This window comes from Synchiropus splendidus, chromosome 10, assembly GCF_027744825.2.
Source record: "Synchiropus splendidus isolate RoL2022-P1 chromosome 10, RoL_Sspl_1.0, whole genome shotgun sequence".
NCBI lineage: Eukaryota > Metazoa > Chordata > Actinopteri > Syngnathiformes > Callionymidae > Synchiropus > Synchiropus splendidus.
This window is the reverse complement of record NC_071343.1, coordinates 13,989,403-14,011,247: the sequence shown is the minus strand read 5'-3', so window position 1 is coordinate 14,011,247 and position 21,845 is coordinate 13,989,403. Positions and strand designations below refer to the sequence as shown.

The 21,845-nt window shown below is 39.9% G+C and overlaps 2 protein-coding genes across 6 annotated transcripts in view; one reads left to right on the top strand and one right to left on the bottom strand.

Annotated features, from left to right (window-relative positions):
* LOC128765760 (RNA-binding motif, single-stranded-interacting protein 1) overlaps positions 1-15,852 on the bottom strand; it is a 37,613-nt gene extending 21,761 nt beyond the window's left edge. Inside the window, exon 1 of one of the 3 annotated variants that reach the window (XM_053876796.1) lies at positions 15,718-15,852. In XM_053876796.1, coding sequence (XP_053732771.1) covers positions 15,718-15,735 — 18 coding nt within the window. In that variant the 5' untranslated portion in view covers positions 15,736-15,852. Of the gene's footprint in view, positions 1-245; positions 397-1,102; positions 1,419-15,717 lie in introns of those variants that run through there. The other 2 variants (XM_053876795.1, XM_053876797.1) reach the window with 2 other exon arrangements.
* tank (TRAF family member-associated NFKB activator) lies at positions 12,148-21,384 on the top strand. 3 transcript variants are annotated; one of them, XM_053876798.1, is made up of 8 exons: positions 12,148-12,333; positions 15,729-15,870; positions 15,958-16,066; positions 16,197-16,267; positions 17,243-17,295; positions 17,372-17,490; positions 18,264-18,706; positions 20,454-21,362. In XM_053876798.1, the coding sequence occupies exons 2-8, from the start codon at positions 15,772-15,774 to the stop codon at positions 20,631-20,633; spliced, it is 1,074 nt and encodes a 357-aa protein (XP_053732773.1). In that variant the 5' UTR covers positions 12,148-12,333; positions 15,729-15,771; the 3' UTR covers positions 20,634-21,362. The 3 variants fall into 3 exon arrangements, with proteins under 3 accessions (XP_053732773.1, XP_053732775.1, XP_053732776.1); XM_053876800.1 differs by having other exon boundaries at positions 18,306-18,706; positions 20,454-21,355; XM_053876801.1 differs by lacking the exons at positions 12,148-12,333; positions 15,729-15,870 and having other exon boundaries at positions 16,202-16,267; positions 20,454-21,384.
* The last annotated feature ends 461 nt before the right edge of the window (positions 21,385-21,845 follow it).

Below are 21,845 nucleotides of genomic sequence, written 5' to 3'. Positions count from 1 at the left end.
CCTCAGAGTATCACATTTTAATTTCACATGATTAACTGCCTACACCATAATAAACATGCCATAAAATAGAAAAGAGGACGTAGTATTCCTTATATTAACCCAAACTACTTAACAAACACATGTTTCTTAAGGGTGGATCCGTGTGTGCTAATATTTGGACTTCCACCCTGCAAAATGTTTCATGCATGAGTGAAATCAAAGACAAGGTGGTTCCAGTGTAAACTTTTTCTGGCTTAGCTCATCACCTTCTCTAGACTGGTTTGTAGAGGTGTAGTGTTATTTTCAACCAGCTTCAACTTGAGTAAGCGATGCCGGTGTGCTCTGATGGAATCGTGGTATTGTTGAATTACATTAATTCTGCCTGCCTCGTGGACGCCGGTTAATTTCTGAAAGCAAAGTGAAAATGAAGACAGTTTCATTTTCAATTTCAGCAAGATGTGATTCATCAGCCACTTTGTACAGCATCCTAAAGACAAGAGCAGCAGGTCCAATGTAGGGTCCTGTGTTATTAGGCTGTTCTAACAGTGTAACACTGAGGCTGCAGCCTCATCTTTACCTGACTTCCTTCCCTTTCTTGGCTCCATTCATGAGAACACATTAGAATACAAGAGAGTGGGAGTGATGGGGGACATCTTATCAGCCAGCAGCAGACCAGCTGAGCCTGTCATATCCGAGCTGGAGCTCACAGCACACAGCTTCCACTAACAGGCCTCGCCCATGTAGGACACAGCATGAGCAAATAGACTTATTCAAATCTTTGGCTTTAATGAACGGAACGATACTGTGTTATTTATCGTTACCATACAGTGTAGTTCATTCACGACTAATCCATTAACCTTCACTTTAACTACACGTCTTCACTTGGGAGTTCGAGTTAAACTCATTTACAGGCTGAAATACAATGTAAAAGCGTTGGAAATAGACCAATAAACAGGTCATTATTGTACAGGCGCGAGTAAATGTAGTTGCTAACCTCTTGTCGTTCTAATGGAAAACTCCATACGAAGCATGCTAGAAGAAGTTGTGTTTTTGCGGCGTCCATTTCAGTTTTTGATAGTTAGCAGCTGTCAAACAGTCGTGTGGTTTAAACACTTTACTTTACCTGCTTGCGATAGCTGGTCCTCAGGGGGTTTCCAGTATTGGCGAAAATCATCCTCGAGAAAAGGGGAGCAGTGTTTTTTTTTTTTTTTTTACTTCGGCTTCAAACGACTGACCAAATTCACCAGAACTCCACGTCCGGGTAGGAAATGAGTTGACATAGACAGCTCCTCTACTCAAAGAAACAGCACAAATGTGGGAATCTATGCATATTACGAGCAGACATGTCCTTGTTGTCGTCGATATTCGCGTCAGCGCCAACTTCGCTGCTCCTGCCTCGTTTGTTTGACTGATTCATGATTTGCAGTGGGCTCAAAGCAGAACCGACGCTGCCTCGGTGGAACGTACCAACTCCAACTTGTGCAGGGGTGCAGCAATGAACTGTACTCGAAATACAGGCTATGATACCCGCTCTTTCTGCCAGTAGCTTCACATCAGAGATCGAGCGTTTATAAGAGATACAACTATTGATCATATTTTTTGAACAAATATATAAAATCGAACATCTGGTATTAAAGCTAAATCTCACACTCACCCTACTGTCGTTATTTGAGTGTCATAATGCATACCTAGAATTCCAGCGTGCTGTTGGTTCTGGCAGAAAAGTAGTGTAGTTTGTTTTTTTGTGTTTTCAGGCTGAAGTTCATAAATAAAGTGTCAGTATACCAACTGTAAAACAGCTGCAACAAGTTAATTAACATGTACAGAGGGAAAGGCTGTAATTAGCTTGTCAATGTCTACATATCATTGTGTCAAACTCAAGGCCTGGGGGCCACATCAAGGCCGCCAAGATACTGCATGGGACCTGCAGGACGTAAAATGTCTCAAGGTTGTTCTAAAAATAAAATTCAATACACCTGCAAATATTTTTATTTTCCACATACGTTTTTAAGTTGTCATTCAAGGGTCTGCTTGTGTAAGTCATAGGTGTCCACAAAAACTGAAAATAATAATTAAAATAAAAGCCAACAAGAATAATATGTTGTTTAACTCAAAACATAAAGATCAGTACGCTAAATTTTGAAGGCCGTCACAACATCAAATGAATTTAGTGGGACCTGTTTTTAAAATTTCACTCCTTTTAGACTGAAGTTTTAAAGATTATGAAAATAGAGTTCGGGGTCAATTATTACATTCGCACACATCGACACACCTCCACATATTTTTGAACTATGTAGGAGGAATCCAGACAATACACAATACAATGAAGAGCCAACTTTACTTTTATGTTGTCAGTCAGAGTTTGCGAAAAACTTGAGCATATATTAAGTCATCACTCATTATTTTAATGAGTTGAGTTTCATTTAGTTTGGGCAAACAATTAAAAAGTGATCTCAAACTGTTTGGAAACCTCAATAGAATAATACAGAACGGAATTTATTGGATTATAATTCAAATATTTTTCTTTAGTTTTCATCAAGCAACAGGCATTTCTCCTGTATAAGTGATGCCTTTTTATTGGAGTATAATTTTCACACTGCTCTTTATTCACATTTAGCAAAGGTAATGGTACAGGAAACTATCTTTATGAATGAATTCATGTTATCATTGCATGGCTAGTTTTACAGAAAAGAACCTTCCTGCCACACGTGTGGGATAGTTCTACCTCAGTCAATAGAGAATGAGAGGTGAACCTAAGGGGAGGTGGAAAGTGAAAGTGTATTCAGGAAAGCTCCAGGCGAGGTTTGATTGGTTGTTTTCAAATGGAAGAGAAGTACGCTTAAGTCCAGCCACAGCACATTGCCTTCATTTAAGCACACAAGGCTCCTGTGATCTCTCTGGTGCCGGCTGAGTAAAAGCCTTCCACTTGTCACCTCCACCTCACTTCATCAGTTTGCCAATAATCCCAGATGTCGGACATGTTTGGCTCCAAACTCAGTGACTCATTTTGAACGTCACTCCAAGTGAAAACTCTGAATGAATGGACCTTCATCTTCCACTGACTCATCCAACCGCACGTGTGTCATCGCTCTAAAGAATGCTGCGGAGGAATCTTTCAATTGTGGGTGTAGACAAACAGCAGCCGCTCAACAAAAGAGCAGAGTGGTGCTCTCCCTTTAATGACTGAAATTATATCTGTGACTAACGCAGTGTTGCAGCATTACTGTGTTCCGTCAATAACGCCGGGTGGATGCAAGTATGATATATGACACTCCTCTGCCAAATGAACCCGCAGGTCAGCAGGGGAGCATATGGGTGAGTTCAGCAGGCCAACAGAAGTCAAAGGGTCATCAGCGGAGGAAAAGGAAAGGACCGAATCAGCACAATATGCACACAGTCAGCGGGGGGGGTGGGAGGTGCAGCAACACCTTTAACCAACAAGGTAATGGGAGATTTATTCAGTCTGTGCGGTATTCCGGAAAATTAAGTGATAGTCAGTTAAACACTGATTTGTTTTAGTCTCTATACAGTCTTCGCTGACTGTTCAATGACAGACAGGGTTGCTCTGGTTCTGTGGCGTTTGCTCTGCTCGAAGCAAAGGTTACTTTTGCATTTTGATTCAAGATCACCACTTTTGGAGTTTATCAATCAGATTTCATTACATGCACCCCACTCTACTCTGTGTTTAGATCAGGAGACACATATTGATCATTAATAAACACGTTTTCATTTGTGGTGAATGATCAGCAAATAGGGTTATATACATATACAGTGATATCTGTGAGGTGGATTCAAGGGTGGAATATAGTCATGCTGAATAACATGCTAACAAGTACTGAGGAGCCGACTCACGTGTTCTTCAATCTATAGTGCCACCAAAACGTTAAATAAGTTTGTAAGTAGCAAGCTTATTTAATGTAAGTTATAAGTTGCTTATAAGTAATTCAAATAGTCAGTGTATGTAGTGGAATGTTCTGGCTGACTCTTTCAGTATTTCCTTGTATTTTGATAGTTCTTTCTGCAGAAAAGGAGTTTTGAGCAAGCCAGTGAAAAATAATCCAGTTCATTCCAGTCATACACATGTTCACTTAGACACAGATGGGAATCAGTTTTTGCGCTCAACACGAGCTTCAGTATCACAAGAAATTATCAGTACATACATATCATTATCACTATCACGGTGGTGGATGATTGAAGTCGAGATACTGCTTATTTTGGATGGTGAGACTGAACCAAGCAAACACATGAGCAAAACTCAGGCTTTACTTGGGTGTGTGCTTGTGTGTTTCATGACCTATGTAAAGAGCTGTCTGATGTTTGCTCTCCAGAGAACATTGCACGCTGCTAAGGTTACTTTAAGCAAGGCGATATCTACCATCATTGTGTGTGTGAAAAAGTGGAATAATCCTGTTCAGAATGTCCTGTCAGGATTGTTCTCCCGATACGGATGCTTTTTAAATTAGCATGTATTGTTATTTGCAGATATATAGGGTGATCCCTGACTGCTGATACACATTCTCAGTTCTTTTTTTTGGGGTTTATAGTTTTATATAGTTTTTTGGTTTTATAAGACAGAATATTTCACCAGACTGAATTGAAAAAAAAAATTTACCCTTAAAATCAGTTTATAAGTAAGAAGAAGGTATAGCTGAGGTAAGTACCATTGCACAGCCCAAGTCACAAAGGATGATGTGTATTTACATACTAGGATATGGCAGAGGCAGGATCAACCAACTTATCGCTACCGTTTTGCAAAGCTGTGCCATTGTGTCCCAACCCACAACTGGAAATATTCTATTTTGCGAGAAAGAATGTATTTACCTGTCTCTATAGGAATGTAATTTCGTGTGCAGAATATATAACTGCATGCAAACAAAGCAGAAACATGGAGGCAAAATGCACATTCTTGTCACTCGTGCTCCTGAATGACACTTTACGTGCATGTTCGAGGCTTAGCCGGATCATTTGTAATGAATGGGAGGAAACACTTGACAGCAGCAGGAAGGGTTTTTTCTGTTTCACTTGGCCTTCGTTCCTCTCATGTCAAATGTCTGGAGAAAGAGAGCTATTGTGTGCAAGTGTGGTTCTTTCACGCCCAAATGCCGGCGTGAAGCTCAGTGCTAAAGGGCTAATGCATTGTGTATATTTCTGCTGCCAGGCAACTCTGCAAACTTTATTGTAAATATTGTGTGGCGCTGTTCAGGCTCAATGTAATACCATTGTGCAAACACTCGTCGGCGGCTGCAGTGAGATCACCGCTATGATGATTTTAGGAGGACAACTGCCGTCAGTTGATCCTGCCTGCGTCTCCTGATATTCCCTGGTTTGTGTTATTAAAATGAAGTGAATACTTGATGATCTCATTGAAATGGTCAGATGAGCAATAACACGGTGAACTCTGACCTTTTCTGAGATCATCAGATACTTGCCTTGCCAAACCTAATAAAACTAATAAAACAGTTTGATACTGACACCAAATCAGGCTACCATGTTCAATGCATACCTGTTTTACTTAATACTGTTTATTATTATTATTATTATTATTATTATTATTATTATTATTATTATTATTATTAATAATAATAATAATAATAATAATAATAATAATAATAATAATATGTATATGTATATATTTTTATGTATATTTAAATACAATTAAAAAAGAGGAAAACTGAAAATAAAAAAGACAAAAAAGCATGTGCAAGCTGCAGACAGCAAATGTAGTAGTACTATATTAATCTAGTACTTATAAAAAGTGTTTATGTCAGCAAAATCAATAAAATTTACATATGTACACACTATAAAATGTGGACTATAAAATGTGCACGCTCAATGAAAGTTGATCAGTAAATAACATTTTTAAACAAATAATGCAAACTTCGTCATAAACCAATATTTTGTAGGTGAAACAGTGTTTGGACATTACCACAGACATGTCATATATCTATTTTAGATTTCAATGGGCATTTAAAATCAGCAACTCTATGAATGTTTCAGCAACTCTATGAACAACCTGTGGTACTACATCGACTGCAGTACTGAACCCACTGACCCACTGACCTTCCTTTTGTGACAATAGTTTTTTAATCAGATGAAATATGACCTACAAATAAAACCTGGTAATGTTTGGGGACAGGGATGGGTTTCATGGGTGTAAATCCTTTTAGTGGATTAAATGGCCTCATCCTGGGTCTGGAAACTGTGACCGCCTGAATGAATTCATTTAGAGACGCATTAATGACACACACAATGTGTACACAACAGAACCTTCATTGAGAAATTCTAGTTCTGTGAATGTTTTGCGTCAGGATTCTTGGAATCAACCATGAATCAACAATGAATCAAGATGCTGAGGTTCACTTTGGGACTTTCCGCCGCGTCACAGATGCCTTTTATGTTCTTTTTGGCTGGAAGAATTGTTTTTCTAAAATAATACATGGAGACTAGGCTTTTCCATTGAAGGGATGTCGAATTGGAATTTTCTGGAAAGGGAAAGGGATTGTTAATCATTTTACAATTTGCGGAAATGATTCAGACCGCAACATGATTTGTTGTCGGTTTTCACACTCCTGTTCTCTGACCAATATAAAAACAGATTTTTTTATTGATCAGCTTATTGACACATATAGTGGCACACTTCCCCCTCATTTGTATTAATTTGTTGAGCTGTATATGGCTCAGCAATTCTATTTTCTGGATGACCCAGACTCATATTACTTCACACCGGAAGGGCAGAAAGAGGATGAGTGGAAGCTGAGTCATCCATGGAGAGCTCAGAGTAGAGCTGAAGCTACCGCGCAAGAGTCCGTCGTCTTTGGGGAGGTGTTTTGTGCAGGAGTGACTGGGTGGGCGTGCCACGGAGACCTTTGACACTGAATAGATTGTCAACCTTGTTTGGTCTGGTGCATGTGTCCTCCCGAGAGAGTCTGATTTATCCAGGGAGGAGGACGCCTGTCTCTCTCTCTCTCGCATGATGGCCAAACACACATGCCCCAAAAGAGTAATGTAAAAAGCACCATGAGAGATAAACGATTCCAGCATTTATCAAGTCTGCTTTTCTTGTAATTCCAAGTCAAATTAAAATGAAATCTTAAATCTGAGGGCTTCACTTAAACAGCACTGCTAAGCAGAACATGATGGCTAAGGTGGTCATAATGTTGCATTCAAATGCTTGAGGTGGGGCTTTATTCTTCCCCAGCTCTCTTGAAACATGATCCGTGTGTTCCCCTGCATTCCTCCCCCTCCCCGGCATGCCAGAGTCCGCAGCTTGCCCTCTATCTGATCTTGCATTTCTGCAGCAGACCTACAGCAGATTGTTTATTTTTCTAGACATGTAGGAAACATGGAGGCACCCTTCAGCGTCCAGAGAAGCTCCGCTCCTACGTGCTCTCCAGACATCGCCGAGGCCTTTGTCCCAGTCCCACTAATCAGATTGCTTTCTAGGAAAATATTCGACGCGTTGCAAGTGGCTTCCAATAAAACGCTGAGAGAAATAGGCCTCCGTTGGGCGCCTGAGAAATAGATCCACATGTGACCTGACACGCCACCGACATTATCTTGAAAAATGACCTCTGATCTCCTCAGGGATCATTTTGAGGAATCGTCAGAGCTCTCCTCTGCTCAATCTAATGTCCTTCACTTTTATGATCTTCACACTTTTAATCTTCTCATCTAATCACGCTATAGTTTTGGCATGTCCGGCAGACAGTCAATTGTAAGAGTGTTAAGCTTGGACAGATGTGCAGATGAACTCATACAGAAAGGTGTCCGGATTAATTCTCTCCACAAAATAAAAATTTAAATGTTAAGTCTACTTCTAATTGTTACTGAGTAACACAATGGTCCTGTGGGTGTCACCAGAGGGCACTTTATCCCTATTCCAGCTACATTCTAAAGATGGCTTCAACAAATAAAGTACGTGGTGGGAAGAAGGAAAATGTAGAATGGAGGAAGCGTCAGTGTTTGAAGAAGGCGATCAGGTTTCCCGTCTTTGTGATGGTGTAGTGCATTTGATTAGCTGACACTCATGTCATAGCAATCCAGTTTAGAAATGTCAACGAATTTCTTCGCTTATTTTTTTCTTTTTGTTCCAAAACCCAACTAACTCAAAACATGCAAGGGACAACATTTCAAAATACCAGGTAGTGGGTTGAACAAACTTCATTTTTACAGTACAAGTCTATGATATCATCTCCTGGGAGGTGTTTTGCTTATGGGAGATGTTTTGCAATTTGTGTAGTAAAATTGAATACCAGCACTCATTTCCCCTTTGTCTTATTCCACATTACAACTAATTCATCTTGGGCTATTTTATTTTAAAAGATATCTGACCCCCTTAAAACTAATAGGATGGTTTACTTTCTCCTTTGATTGAGTTACTTTGAGTTACTTGTGCCGTTTTCATCCGTAATACAAATTCATTTCCTCATTTAATGGAAAATAAGGATGATAGATAGATGTTCTACAATTATTACGCCTATTGTTCTTGGAAAGACAATCCCATTTCATCTTCAAAATGAATTTAACTTACACAACAGGATTTGGGAGGAGCTGTTTTCTCTGTTTTTACTCATGCTTGTTCATGAATTTCTGCTTGTAGATGCATTCAGGATCCAACCTGATTCAGCAGTTCGTGCCCTTCTTGTTGGCCTCCATGAGCTGCAGCTCTGTCGGGTGACTCTCTTTTAGCTGAGAGTCAAATACAAAACCAGAACGCGTTTAAGAGCCCGAATCAAAAGGGCGAGTAGAAAGTGATGTCGCCGTGAGAAAGCACCAAACCGGGACAACAGCAGTTCAACTCAATTGTCGTAAATCTGGAGTTCAAAGCAACCACGAGAAGTATGTGAAGCCCAGGACACGGACGGCCGCTCAACTCCCCACAGGAATTCTTGAGGGTTTTTTATCTGAATTGGGGCCGTTTGCGGTGATCTGGGTATGTAAATTCTCCTCAGTGTGAGGAGGTCAGGGGAATCTGAGAAGGACTTGAGGTGGCAACCTTTGTGGCCGCAATTTGAGAAAACAGTCCTCAAGGGACTGCAGTCTCATGAAGGTCAGAAATGACCTGTGTGGTTGTCAGGACATACAAAAGGCTTTATTCCTCAATTATTTTTCAATTTTGAGGAAATATTATTAGATTATTTAATCTATTCTTGGATTAGTGGTTACACTGCAGCCTTAGAGGTCTTTCTTTGTGGAGGTTGTATGGATGTTGTTCTTCAGTGGGTTTCATCCAGACACTTCCTCCCCGAGTCAAAATAAAGGTCAACTGACCACTTTGTACTCAGAGTATTGGTGAGCTCAGTGATGGACAGGGGACCTGTCAGGGATACTCATGCCTCAGTAGCCATATGTGGAGTAGTAATGTAATAATTACAATTCATCCGCAAGTTGATTTCAATCATGTTCATCCTCTCATGATCAGGCATTCTGGGACCTTCCCAACAATGAAGAGTAGGAACACGTATGACTTGACTGGGCCCAAAAAGTCTAAAATTGTAATCACATTTTGATTGCTTAATAATAATAGTAATAACAACAACAACAACAACAGCAACAACCACAACAACAACAATGATAATAATAATATAATACAATTAATCTATTATAACAGTATCAGTATTGTCAAAAATTGTTTCACTACCAACTCTACCATATGACTAAAGAAACGTTTTGGTCGTCTTATTGAAGCACTTGCATCTGCTTTTCCTTTCTTTCATCGACTTGTCCCCTGGCCCTTGAGTTTGAGACGTTTGGATTGGCCATGGTGGCTGTTGATAAGAGAATCACCACCTGGACTCGTTGATGCATCGTGAGATGAATAAAGGCCATCTCATCTAATCTTAGGTTCTGTGATAAGCATCGGCACCATCAAGTCTGAGGCCATGGTCATGAATTGTGGGGTCATTTCAGTGTCTTATTGAGTTCTTCACAAGTAAAGGGGTGTAATATCTCTGCTCTTGGATGACAAAAGAGAGCTGAGGAGGACTAGACTCTATTACTAGACTCTGCTGTTTTTTACTACTTCATCAGAACGTGGGGACACAAACAAAATGATGGGCGAATGTATTGAGACACTTCCCCTAAGACTTCTTTGTCTGCTCTTCAAAGGAAGGCACCAGTTCAGGTGTTTTGCCATACCATAAAGATTAAACCAGTTCATTGTTGTTGTTGTTTACCTAGAAAGTCTAGTCAGAGGAGGAGATCCCAGACAAGATCTTTACACCAGACAACTCATGATCCATTAGTTTCTGCTCTGCAACGGACATTCAGAAAGATTAATTCCTGGAAACCAACCTGGTTTGAAGTAAAATAATTTCCCTCCTTGCATCAATAACCGATAGTCTACCTTCATGTTTCTGTTTAGCTTCATTGATCTGCTGCAGCTGTGTGTTTCTGGCAGCGCACCCTCACATCCCTTCGTTCCAAAGGAACATAAAACAGCATGTAACCTTCAAGCTTCGCATTCGGGCATCTCTGAGAACACGAGGTTATCTCTATTAGAGCTTTTAAGAGTCGAAAGGATGTTATTCTTCTACTTCACTCTTCCAACTTCAATGACAATGCAGTCATCGAGTTTCAATAGGTCGAACAAATTACTCTAAGCTGCCATCTACTGGTCATCTTTTCATAGAACGATCAAAAAAAATATTTGTGTTCCTATCTACTTTTCATTAAAGTGATAACCAATAATGATGATATCACTGCTCATAGCTTCGAAAGTTTAAATAGGAAATGATTTACAAAAGAGGGAACGATGTCACTGTGTGACAGTGCTGTGCTTGAATTAGAGTCTCAGATATCACATCACTCCATCACTCCATATATATCAGTGAAAATATCTTGTAATATCGTAGTGTGTAAAATGAGTTTCATCTATAAATGAAAAGAAGAAGCGATTGACATTAGAAAACGATCCAGAAACCTGTGATTTATGTTGTCTGCTTCGGGAATGAAGGGACAAAGAACCGAAAAGAAAAGAACTCGCTAATAAAATAAGAGCATAACCTGAAGCAACAAAATTATAGAGGCAAAGCTCGGCTGTAAAAGTTAAAGAAATACATGCTTATATTTATTCTTAGTTGAAACATTCATTTGAGTATGTTATGTCAGTATGTCAGTATGTCATGTCATATTCATAATATACCATTATACCATTGCTTAATGTAATATATATATATATAATAAACCTCAATGTTGTGTCATAATTAGCCATGCTATGAAAAACAAACTATACTATGCTGTACAATACTGTCATGCCAAACTTTGCCATGCTTAAGTATAATATAATGCTTGGCAAAGCTATGCCACTGTGGAATAATGAAGTATACAATGATGAACAAATTACACACCTTTTATACCATTTATATACTTAGCAAAAATGTACGTACTGTATGCTTTAAATACTATACTTTGAGACTACACCACTCCAATACTAGCTCACCTCAGGAAATTGCAAAATATTATCATTTTCAAGAAGTTTAAAAATAGAGTCTGACAGATGTGATGAGTCATGAGTATGGCCCAACTTATGTGAAGAGTGAAAAGGCCCGCATTTTCTCGAAAACGAATGCATAACATAATGGAAATACAAACAGCCTGGTGGTAAAAAAAAAAAAAAAAAAAAAAAAAAGCACTCCCAACACTTGCTTCTTTAGTCCTTTCATGCACTGCAGCAGTTTAGGCTCATGAATGTGGTCAGTCTATCCAGTGGCCTTTATTTGTATTTTATTCCCATTTGGGAACAAATTCAGTACTTCTGATACACGTTCTCCTTCTACGTTTTGTTTGTAGAAACGGTCCCAGGTCAGTGGTGAATTGCCAGTCAGTCATCACCACTAGATTTGCTGAGGAACTTGAATGGGACTAAAGGGTTTTGTCTCACATGAGTGCATGAGCAGAAGGTCAAACCTGACTAGCTAGACACTCCTCTGGGTGAAGCTCCTAAATCCAACTTGAGACTTCGAAGATATGGACTCTACTCCAGACATGTTGTTGATCTACAGTCTATGTTTGACTGCTATGTCACATTAAAACGTCTTCAAAGAGGGTGAAGTGTCTGATAGACGGCTCTAGCATTGACACTGATGTCGGTTGCATACGCGGCTGTGGAAGAACCCTCGTGCAGGCTGCGAGCTGCGCGCTGATTGGCTGAGCGCGGCTGAAGGCGGAAGTGTCTGCAGCCCGGGGATTCCCCGAGGGAAGTTCCCAACTCCACTAAATAGGCCATTGAAACACTCACACCACCGCCATATCCTCTGAAACACTTCTCTAACTTCGTGTCGGAGTCAAACAAGGCGACGGAGCCGCGGAGGTGTCGACACAACTTCTTGGACGACGACAGTTTCGCGAATGAAGGTAGGGAGGGAGAAGTCGAGCAGACTGTCCGGTGCTTCGAGCTCCTCACCAGCATCAGCTCTGTTGGCCCTTCTGAAAACAAAACTTCCGCTGTTTTCGGTTCGTAAAGCAGCTTCGATTCCAACTTTGTATCATCAAGGCGTGAAGTTCAACGGCGAACACCACACATGAACACCTTGGCTCAAGCGTGACTTCTAACGTGTTGTCGTGGTGACGTCACGGTCTGCCTGTCGGGTGACGAGTTAACTACGGTTGGACGTGATGTCTGCTTTGGCAACGTCAACTTCACCGTTTAAGTTGGCTTCTAAAACGAAATGTAGTAGCGCTGTAAAGTGTAATATCACTTTCATGTGACGACAAGCTTATCAGATGCAAGTAAAAGTCGAAAGGGAGGAACTTAACATAAATAAATATGTTTTATTTTACAGTTCTCCACTGCAATGTATTCATTAATATTGACATTAAATTCATTAACGAAAACACAAATCTCAAATCAATTGAGATGTTTTGCAGAACAATGTTAGTAAAATAATAAATAGTTATTTGGTTCGTGCCATTTTGGTTTCCTTGACTGCATATTTTAACTGTGGCCATATTGTTATCGTGGTTAGTCTATAGATCAGAACGGAAATGGGCAGAATTCTAATGCAACACGTTCAGAAGAAATGTAAGAACGCATGTACATATACAGGGTTAGTGCAGGCAGGGTTAACATTTTTCTCATAGCTATAATGTCAGCAAAACACCATTATGAAAGAGAGGACAAACAAGCTTAAGCAAGGCAGGTTATTCAAGCTCATATCAGTATTTAATAATTTCTTGATGTGATTTGTGTGCAGTCAATGCAAAACCTAAAATTACTAAATTGAAAATAAATGTGATGTTGACGTGTTGTAGGCCGAATGCCGGTGTCTATGATCTAGAAAAAAAATGTGTTGAGATTACAAGAAAGGAATTTGTTTTGAACAGGATTATGCAATTCTGTAGCTTTCGCATACGCTCTAAAATTAATTCATGCATGAGCGTCATTTACATTTGTTTGCGAACATGAAGTTACATTAATAGTGTACAGCTGTATTGGCATAAATATCCAGGGTTTTACGCAGCATTTAGATTGGTAATCGACTAAGGTCAACCAATTCAAAATAAATTTTCTCTAGTTTTAATCACTTTTTTTGCCCATTTTGAAGGAGAACTCTGGCAATGGTTTGCAATATAGGAAAACACAGACTTGGAAGCTGTGTGTTGCAATTTTGCAAGCCGCTGAAAAGTCTGTGTGTGTGTGTGTGGGTGGAATAAAGCGCACTGGCATGACCTTACTGAAAACTAGAGCAGTGCAGAAAAATCAATACATTTTTGGAATGATACATCATCAATATTCCACCTCTTAATTTCAATACACTCATGGGCAGACGGGGTGGTCTTGGTACACCGTGTTCTTTTGTCGCACAAGACCGGAAGAATCAGTGACTGAGTGAATCAAAGTCAGGCCTTATATACATTAACACTTTCGCAGGCCAACATTTAATGGCAAACACGTTAGGAAGTTGTCTCACAAAATAGGAAGTTTGTTCCTTCCTTCAAAGAACAACTTCGGTGTCAAACACAAGTGCATATTATTATATATATATATTTTTTTACATCATTGAGTTTTTTGTGTGTGCACTGGTTAATCATTGTTTTTTAGAAGGAAGGAAATTGTGTGTGCATGTGAGAGAACCATCAGCCGCGTCTCACAGAATCATCTCGTAAATGTGAGATGTATTGGAGGATAGACGAGCAAAAGGTGTGTGAGGGAGCTGTAACCAACGACTATTTTCATAGCAGACTGATCACAGACGATGAAATGATTCGGGGAATTATCACTTAATAAAGGCTGAGTGGATGGCGTCGAGATAATGAGGCAAGTGATGCGGTGGGCAGCATGCGTTTGTGTATGTATTTATGACACTTCTCCACGGTGACGGAATTAATTTAGCATCTTGCAAAACATAGTTTGGTTAAACCTTTTTCAGACTCCTTGTATTAGATGTTAAGAAGATGCTGCTGGTCGACATTTCAAGTTGTGAACCTTGGGTAGATCTACCTGATGGTGCTGCCAACTCTCACAGAAGGAAAGTGAGACTAGATAAATAAATGGTGCCACCAACCCAAGTGCTGTGCAGTCGTTCTACACAACTACTTTTGTAGTAAACCCCAAATACAAAATTCACTTTTGATGCTTGACCTTTAGTAATGAAAACTGAAGCACTGAGCTGTTAGATCAACACAAAATGGCCCCTGGTGAGAGCCATTATTCGCCATCGAAGGCAGCAAACCCAGCTGGTCGTGTTTGTGGTGGAATAATGCAAATCTTTGCATTAATAATATGTTTCATTACATGTGGCTGCATGTTCATTACATTTATTTTTCTGCTACTAGAGTTTTTTTACTTGCCTACTAGTAAATATACTGCAGTGTGTGAAATGGTTTCATCTAGTTAGTGGAACTGAGGACTGCTGTGTTTGCAAGAATATGAGAGGAGCGAAACATCAGGTGTGTCAAAGACAATCGTACTGTGGACGATTACGAATGAGAAGTATTTGCTCTCATTGACTGATTGAATGATTCACATATATACGTAAACACAAGTCTAGGGCCAGATGGGATTAGATAGTCCGCAAATCATCAATGCACACTCAGTAAAATTCCATGGCCAAAATGATCCACTTGCGTCTCCCTAGTTAAAGTGAGGCAATTCTTTTTTAACTAAATTAAAATAAAAAAATAATGTGATAAAAAAAGTCAGTTGGGATTTGTTTGACATTAATATTATTATCTAAATATTTGATTAATACAATTTGAATTGTAATTACACTACACATTATATAAAAAATTGTATGAATAAATATGTTATTAAACTGGTTATGTCTGTAAATGAAATGAGAAAAATTTAAATCCATTGAAGGCTGAGTGGAAAACTGTATGTTCATATATTTTCATTAAAAATGTACATTTAATGACACAATAAAATGAATATATACTAAATTAGATTTATTTAAAAAATAGCTGGCAACTTTAAGAATGTTTTTTATGCTTAAGTTGAATGAAATCATTGTATTTTAAAGAAATTTTCCATAGTAAAATGTATAAAAGGCACAATTAATGAGATAAAATAAGAATAAGGAGAAAATAAGAGCTTTTCGAGGTGATAATAAAAAAAAATGACTTGTTAATCGTACTGCAAAAATGAAACATAGGTGGGTAAAAAGGTTGCTTTCACATACATGGCACAGAAACAGAAAAAGAAATCGATCATTTACAATGTATTTAAATAATTTTACCCAGTATTTAAGTGGACAAAGCTTTGTATGGCAACACTCATAACATATTTTGGGATCTGACCTGTGCTCCAGGGCTCATGTCTTCTCCGTCAGTGATGACCGTGGAGAAGACGGCATGGAGAGGAACATTGGAGACCAACTCAACAGAGCTTTTGAGGCGTATCGTCAGGTCTCCATCGAGAAGGATAACGCCAAGAAGGAACTGCAGCAAATGGTAACCAGGTCAACATCAAATTAAGATGTTTGCAGAGAAACCGCGGAGAATCGGATTGTTAAGGCAAATCCTGTGTGTGTCGTCCAGACTGAGTACTACGAGCGCTACACGCAGAAACTTCAAAAGCAGATCGAGGACCAGCAGCAACTGATTTCTGTTCTTGAGGCTCAGTTGTTAGCAGCGACGAAACCATCAGGTGAGCCGGGGATGAATTCTCCCCATACTCCACTGCTATTCTCCCGAGTCATCGACATGCTCTAAATGACGTGTAACCACGTTTAACAGGAGATTTCTAACTATAATGTGAATTCTTACTATTTTGGAAGACAAGATGCCCTGCGACCCCTGCAACCATCTGGCTGATGCCGCCGCTGCCTTTCAGAACACACAGTATCCGGTAGGACTATTTGTTGCTTAGGAGCTGCGCGGAAAGTTCGGGAAGTTCACTGCAAACTGCTTTAGATTAATCATTGATCATAGGACACACATAAATCCAAGGAAGTAGGACACTCACACAGAGAGACTGAGCCAAGAACAAGTCCAACTTCTGATACTGAAACCAGGTGTTCTTTTTATGGACCAAATTTCTCGCAGTCACTTAAGATAGCATGATCATTGTTTGTCGATTATTTGTAATCTATTATCGCTCAGATAAGGCATCCACATGATAATGGTTCTAGAAGTAACGACACAGTAATGACAACCGTGTCTTTCTTGTAGTTTATTCTTAATATATTGAGACCTTCTTTGGAGCTGTTATGTACTTCATTATGCTTTCATTTGCCTTTCTTCATAAAGCAAAATTATTGTGAGTGTTAAAGACGTTCTGTGGTATAGTCATATTTTGATTCTCATAGTATTCATTTAGTCAAAACATTAGTCCATAATCCTGTGCATTTGTCTTGGCTTGGTGCATGATGAATAAAAAACAACCCACTACATTACTATAAACGTACTTTTATACACTTATGAGTATTTTCATTTGATTAAAAACACTTGTTAATCAATAGATTATAAGTGTTTTGGATATGGAGTGTCCTTCTTTTGTGGGCTCTAATCGCAGCATTTGAAACAATACGGACAACGAAAGTGAAATGTGCGTCCCGTGACGGTCAGCCTGTGAGCAAAAGTGGTTCAGCAGTACCCTCTGGTGGATAATATATAGCACTGATATTGCACACTCCCTACCTCCCCCCAATTCTTATAGTTGAGCAGTTATTCAACATTTTCACATCTACACAATGCAAGCATGAAAATGTTATTAATTGCTGTCACTGCTAGGATGCAGAAAATAATGTTTATCTGCATTTGCATTCAATGCCTCTTGATTATATTTTTTTCTCTTTTAAGTGTGTTTTTCTTATTTCTCCAGGCTGCAATTCCAGTTGCTCCTGTCGTGCCGCCAGTTCACAGCAACATTAAGTAGTAGGTCTCTAAACCGATGCAGATTCAATGTAACCACGAAGCACTTGTGTGATAATATCTACCTGCTGTGTGGCAGTCAGGACATGCTGGAGGCTTTCGAAGCGATTCAAGGGAAATTCCGGCAGATTCAGTTTCTGTCTCGACGGCAGAAAGATCACTTAAAGAAATTCCATGGGAGAAATGAAACCTCGAACGGTAAAGTCGATCGTATCACATGCTGTTTTTGTGCTCCTGTGTTTTCATAACTGTCAAAGCTGCGCGAGTTGCGGCTTAAGTGGGCCTTCAACTTATTGCTGCGTGTAAAACGTGAATCTTTCCAAACCTCTGTTGGAAAAAGGTGAAATATGAGGCTGTAACATAGTGAAATAAAAGACTCACAGTGTCAAATATTTATTTTTATCTATAGCGACGTTTGAAAAGTAAGTTTTAAAAAATAAAAACAGTTCTAATTTAATGTTATTAATGTGCCTTTTGTACCTGAGTAAAATTAATAAACTACTTATTTGTATGTGTATTAGCAGCTCATTATACAGTGCAACTTAGCATCTTGTTCAGTGCAACTGTGCAGTGTGATATCTACCTTAGGATGGGAAGGGTCAGCACCTATTGTTTATGAACAGTTAATAAGCTTGTAATTGTATTATTATTGGTTGATATGTGCTTCAATTCTTCATGTGATAGAATGAAATATCATTATTAATGTTTTCAGTGGTGAACTAACTGGCTTCAGTGATGACCCTGCTGAATAACAACAGTCTTATTGATATGTTCGCCTCATATTTTGGTGGAATTATTGAAAATGACCTCCTGAATTTTTATGTTTTTAACCAATGAATGACAGCAAGAAAACATTGAAATGAATGAGGCTGGTTGACGTGCGACAAAAGCCAGTGATTTATCCATAAATGTATTGATTCATTGTAGTGCGTGGAGTTATATATTGACATGAAATTTCTCGTTTTTCCCAGGAAGCGTTTCTTACTTTCCCCAACTGTCCTGCTGTCCCACAGATCAGCGCTTCTCCATGCCCATCCAGTGCACCGATCGCACCGCCGAGTCCGAGACGCCATTCACCACCACGCTGAGGTCGGCGGCGGACATCCCACTCCCACCCACGTCCCTGGCGTCTCGCGGCGCCAGCCCCGACGACCGAGACCTGGTAGACTCTCTCACCAAACTCAGCGTCAAATTCCCGCCAAATGAGGACAGCGAGTACGACTTCCTGAACAGCACCCCGGAGCGAAACGTGGGTCCCAACATGGCCGTGAGGAAACCTCAGGCGATGGTCGCCGCCACAGGGACGGAGGAGGAGGAGCACATAGAACTGGCGGTGCCTTTTGTCTTCCCCGCATTCCCCTCCCACTCCACATCGCCCTCGCTCTCCCAGGAGAGTGTGAGAGGGCCCCAGCAGGTGAGAATCACACGCACACATGTCTGATGAAAACGAGTAACAAATTATCAGTTTGTGATTGGTCTCTTACTCGAGGAGTGTAACCGTGCCACCTCCAGAAAAATCTATTCTGTTTGGCAATGCAACACCAGAGCTCCCGTTCTGCCTGAGGGAAACACACAAACTCTTTTGTTTCTGTTCATTGCAAAGGTTTAAAAGGTTGGAACATGCAGTGATGTGCGGTTGTCGTGATCGACTGGCAGCCTTTCCAGGGTGTCCCCTGCCTCTTGCACCATCCGACCTCATAAGGGGAATAAGGGCAAGAAAATGGTGCCTTTGAGCAAGGCAGTAGCTGTTTATGAAAAACAAATCTGAAGCAAAGATCTAAATGTATCCCAGTAGTTTTTTGGACAATGAAGTTGTTTCATGAAAAGTAATGAAAGCTCTGTTTACATGATATTCGGACCAGGACTGGAGTTGAATATGGACAATATATATTCATGTAATAACTTCTACTTTAAAAAGTATTTTCCAGTTGTTGTTTTTTTGGTGAGCAACTACCACGGTACGCTCAAGTGCTCAACAGTGATAGTGCTCAGCAGTAGCATGGCAGCATGAGAGGGATGACAAAAAGATGTTTGCACCCAGGAGTCAGGTGAGCGCGGGAGCTTCACTCAGCATTCACAAACAGTAGTTTGTAGGTGCGTCTGCTCCGATACCACTGTTACGACTGCTGTTATTTTTATTAAACGAGGGAGGCTCGGTTTCAATTTGGCATATTTGAGGAGAATGTGTGAACCAGATGGAAGCGCACAACACTGTCAGAATCTGCTGACACCGTTTGATGCTTCGCTAATTTGAGATTTAGAGAAGATTTGTGAATGATAAATATAGATAAAGGAGGTTACCTGACGAATGGTCTCGCAGACGTTTTGCCAAATTTCCAATCTATTTTCAGAAGAACAGCCACTAATTATTGGTGCTGTTATGGATAAGACGTGAGGTAGATTTGTGTAAGAGAAGAGGTTTGTTATATAACACAGACAGAACCTACATTTTGCCTTAAAAATGGAGCTTCATATTGAGCTCGGCACTTCATAACCCTCTATGACACGACACCTTATGAACTGAATTTTTTACATTCTACGTCCATCACTTGACAGCACATTTAATCCCTCAATGCTGTGTTTATAAACTACTACTCACATTATTATAAAACTTTGTTTTATAATTGTTTTTCACTACTTACTACTCATATGTAGTACTACCTTGTTAAGCATGATAATAGCATTTTTGTTTTGTTTTTTTGTTTTGACGCCCCAGTGTGTAAAATAGCTTGAATAGAGTTTCAATATGCAGCAGAAAACACATGTATGACATGTAATGGACCCTTAAAATTCATGATGGAATTACTGGTGCTTATGTTTTATTCCGCCAATGTTGATGCTGAGGTTGATCCCAGCTAGCTGGGCTGGAGGTGGGATGCATGTTGGATGGTTCACGGGTTCATCGCAGTGAAGCCTTATGCCTATAGACAACACAGAGATATCAATTAACCTCTGTTTCGGACTGTGGGAGGAAACCAGAGTGCCTGGAGGAAACCCACACTTGCACAGGGAAAAACTCTCGAGGCTGCAGCACTAACCACTGCATGTTTAAAAACAAAAAACTAGATGTTCTGAACAGTGTATAATAAATAATTATTCATTTTACCATGTGGTTGAAAGCATAATAATTTCATAAGATGATTTCTGTCCTCCTGCTGCAGCCACTCTGGAGACCCAAACCGTGTCACAGTGCAGACGTGGAGACAGAGTCGTCGTCGTCATCGCTGCCGAGCAGCAGCAGCCCGGATAAATGTGAGTTCTGTCATGCCATCGTGCCTCAGGAGTGCATGAACAGCCACCTCTACTCACATTTCTCGCCGAAAAGCGAGGCCGATATATGACGCCGCGGGCTGAGACTGAGCGGGCCGAGACCCCAGCGCCTTCAGGACTTTCTGTGCGGGTGCGGCGCTCGGCCTCGGCTGAAGTACGGCGACTCAACACTGCATTGACACTTGAATCAGTTTATTTAATATAAAGAATCGATGGTACAACCACACCCCTGTTTTATTTTTCTAATGTCACTGTTTAGATTTTTACTGAGTGACAAATGTACTAAAATAAAGATATTTACTCCAGCTGGAATGGTTTTCGGTAACGTGAGACGACATATTACAAATTATAATGAATTATAATACATTTGAATTTATAATAAGAAATTATAATTTGATATGATCAGTAAAACTTCAAATTATGAGGATTAATAATAAGAATAAGACAGAAATTACCGTTGAAATAATATGGATGTTATTAAATGGAATGTGATTTGAAAACAGAAATTCTGCAAATTACAATACATAGAAAGCCAAGGTCATATTCAAATAAACATGAAAATTCCAAAGAATTCTGAGCTATAACTTATGAGAAAAATGAACAAAACAATATAAAGTCAGGGCATGCAATTTTAATGGACGCTTATGGAAATAAATATCATTTGAGAATATAATTTAGTTTAGTTTTTTTGTTGAGCAGCATGGTCCCCTAACTTCTGAGCAAAACAAGAGGATAGTGACGCGTCTCAACTCACTGTCACTAGTGTGGACGTGCTCCGTGGCTCTGCCCTATGTTGAGCATTAGAAGACCAGTGAGTGGACAAGCCCTCAGCTGTAGCTGGGCGTGGTCAAAGGCAGAGGCAACCCTGAAACCTGTCCAACTCTGAATGTCATTTGAAAAGTTGGTGCGCCATATGTCTGAGGAGTTACCGGAGAATTCATGACTGACTCTCTTCCTCACAAACAAAGGCTGCAGCTAACAATGCTGTTCGCACCTTCTGCTGCTGATGTGAAGTCAAGACAATGACCTGAGAGATATTAGGAATATCTTAAGGACAAAATAGTGCTGCGAGCGCTTAAAGCCGACGCTGGCGCCGAGCTGCGTTCATAAATAGCAAAGAACAATCCTGACTAATTAGCTGCGAGCTGGTGGAGGATCGCCGTGTGCCAAACACAGTGTTTTAATAGCCACCTAACGTTCAGCCACACAACGTGGAGTGGAGAATTTACTGGCGAGTGATTCTCACTAATGAAGCTTCTCTTGTGAGTCTGGACAGAGTTGAA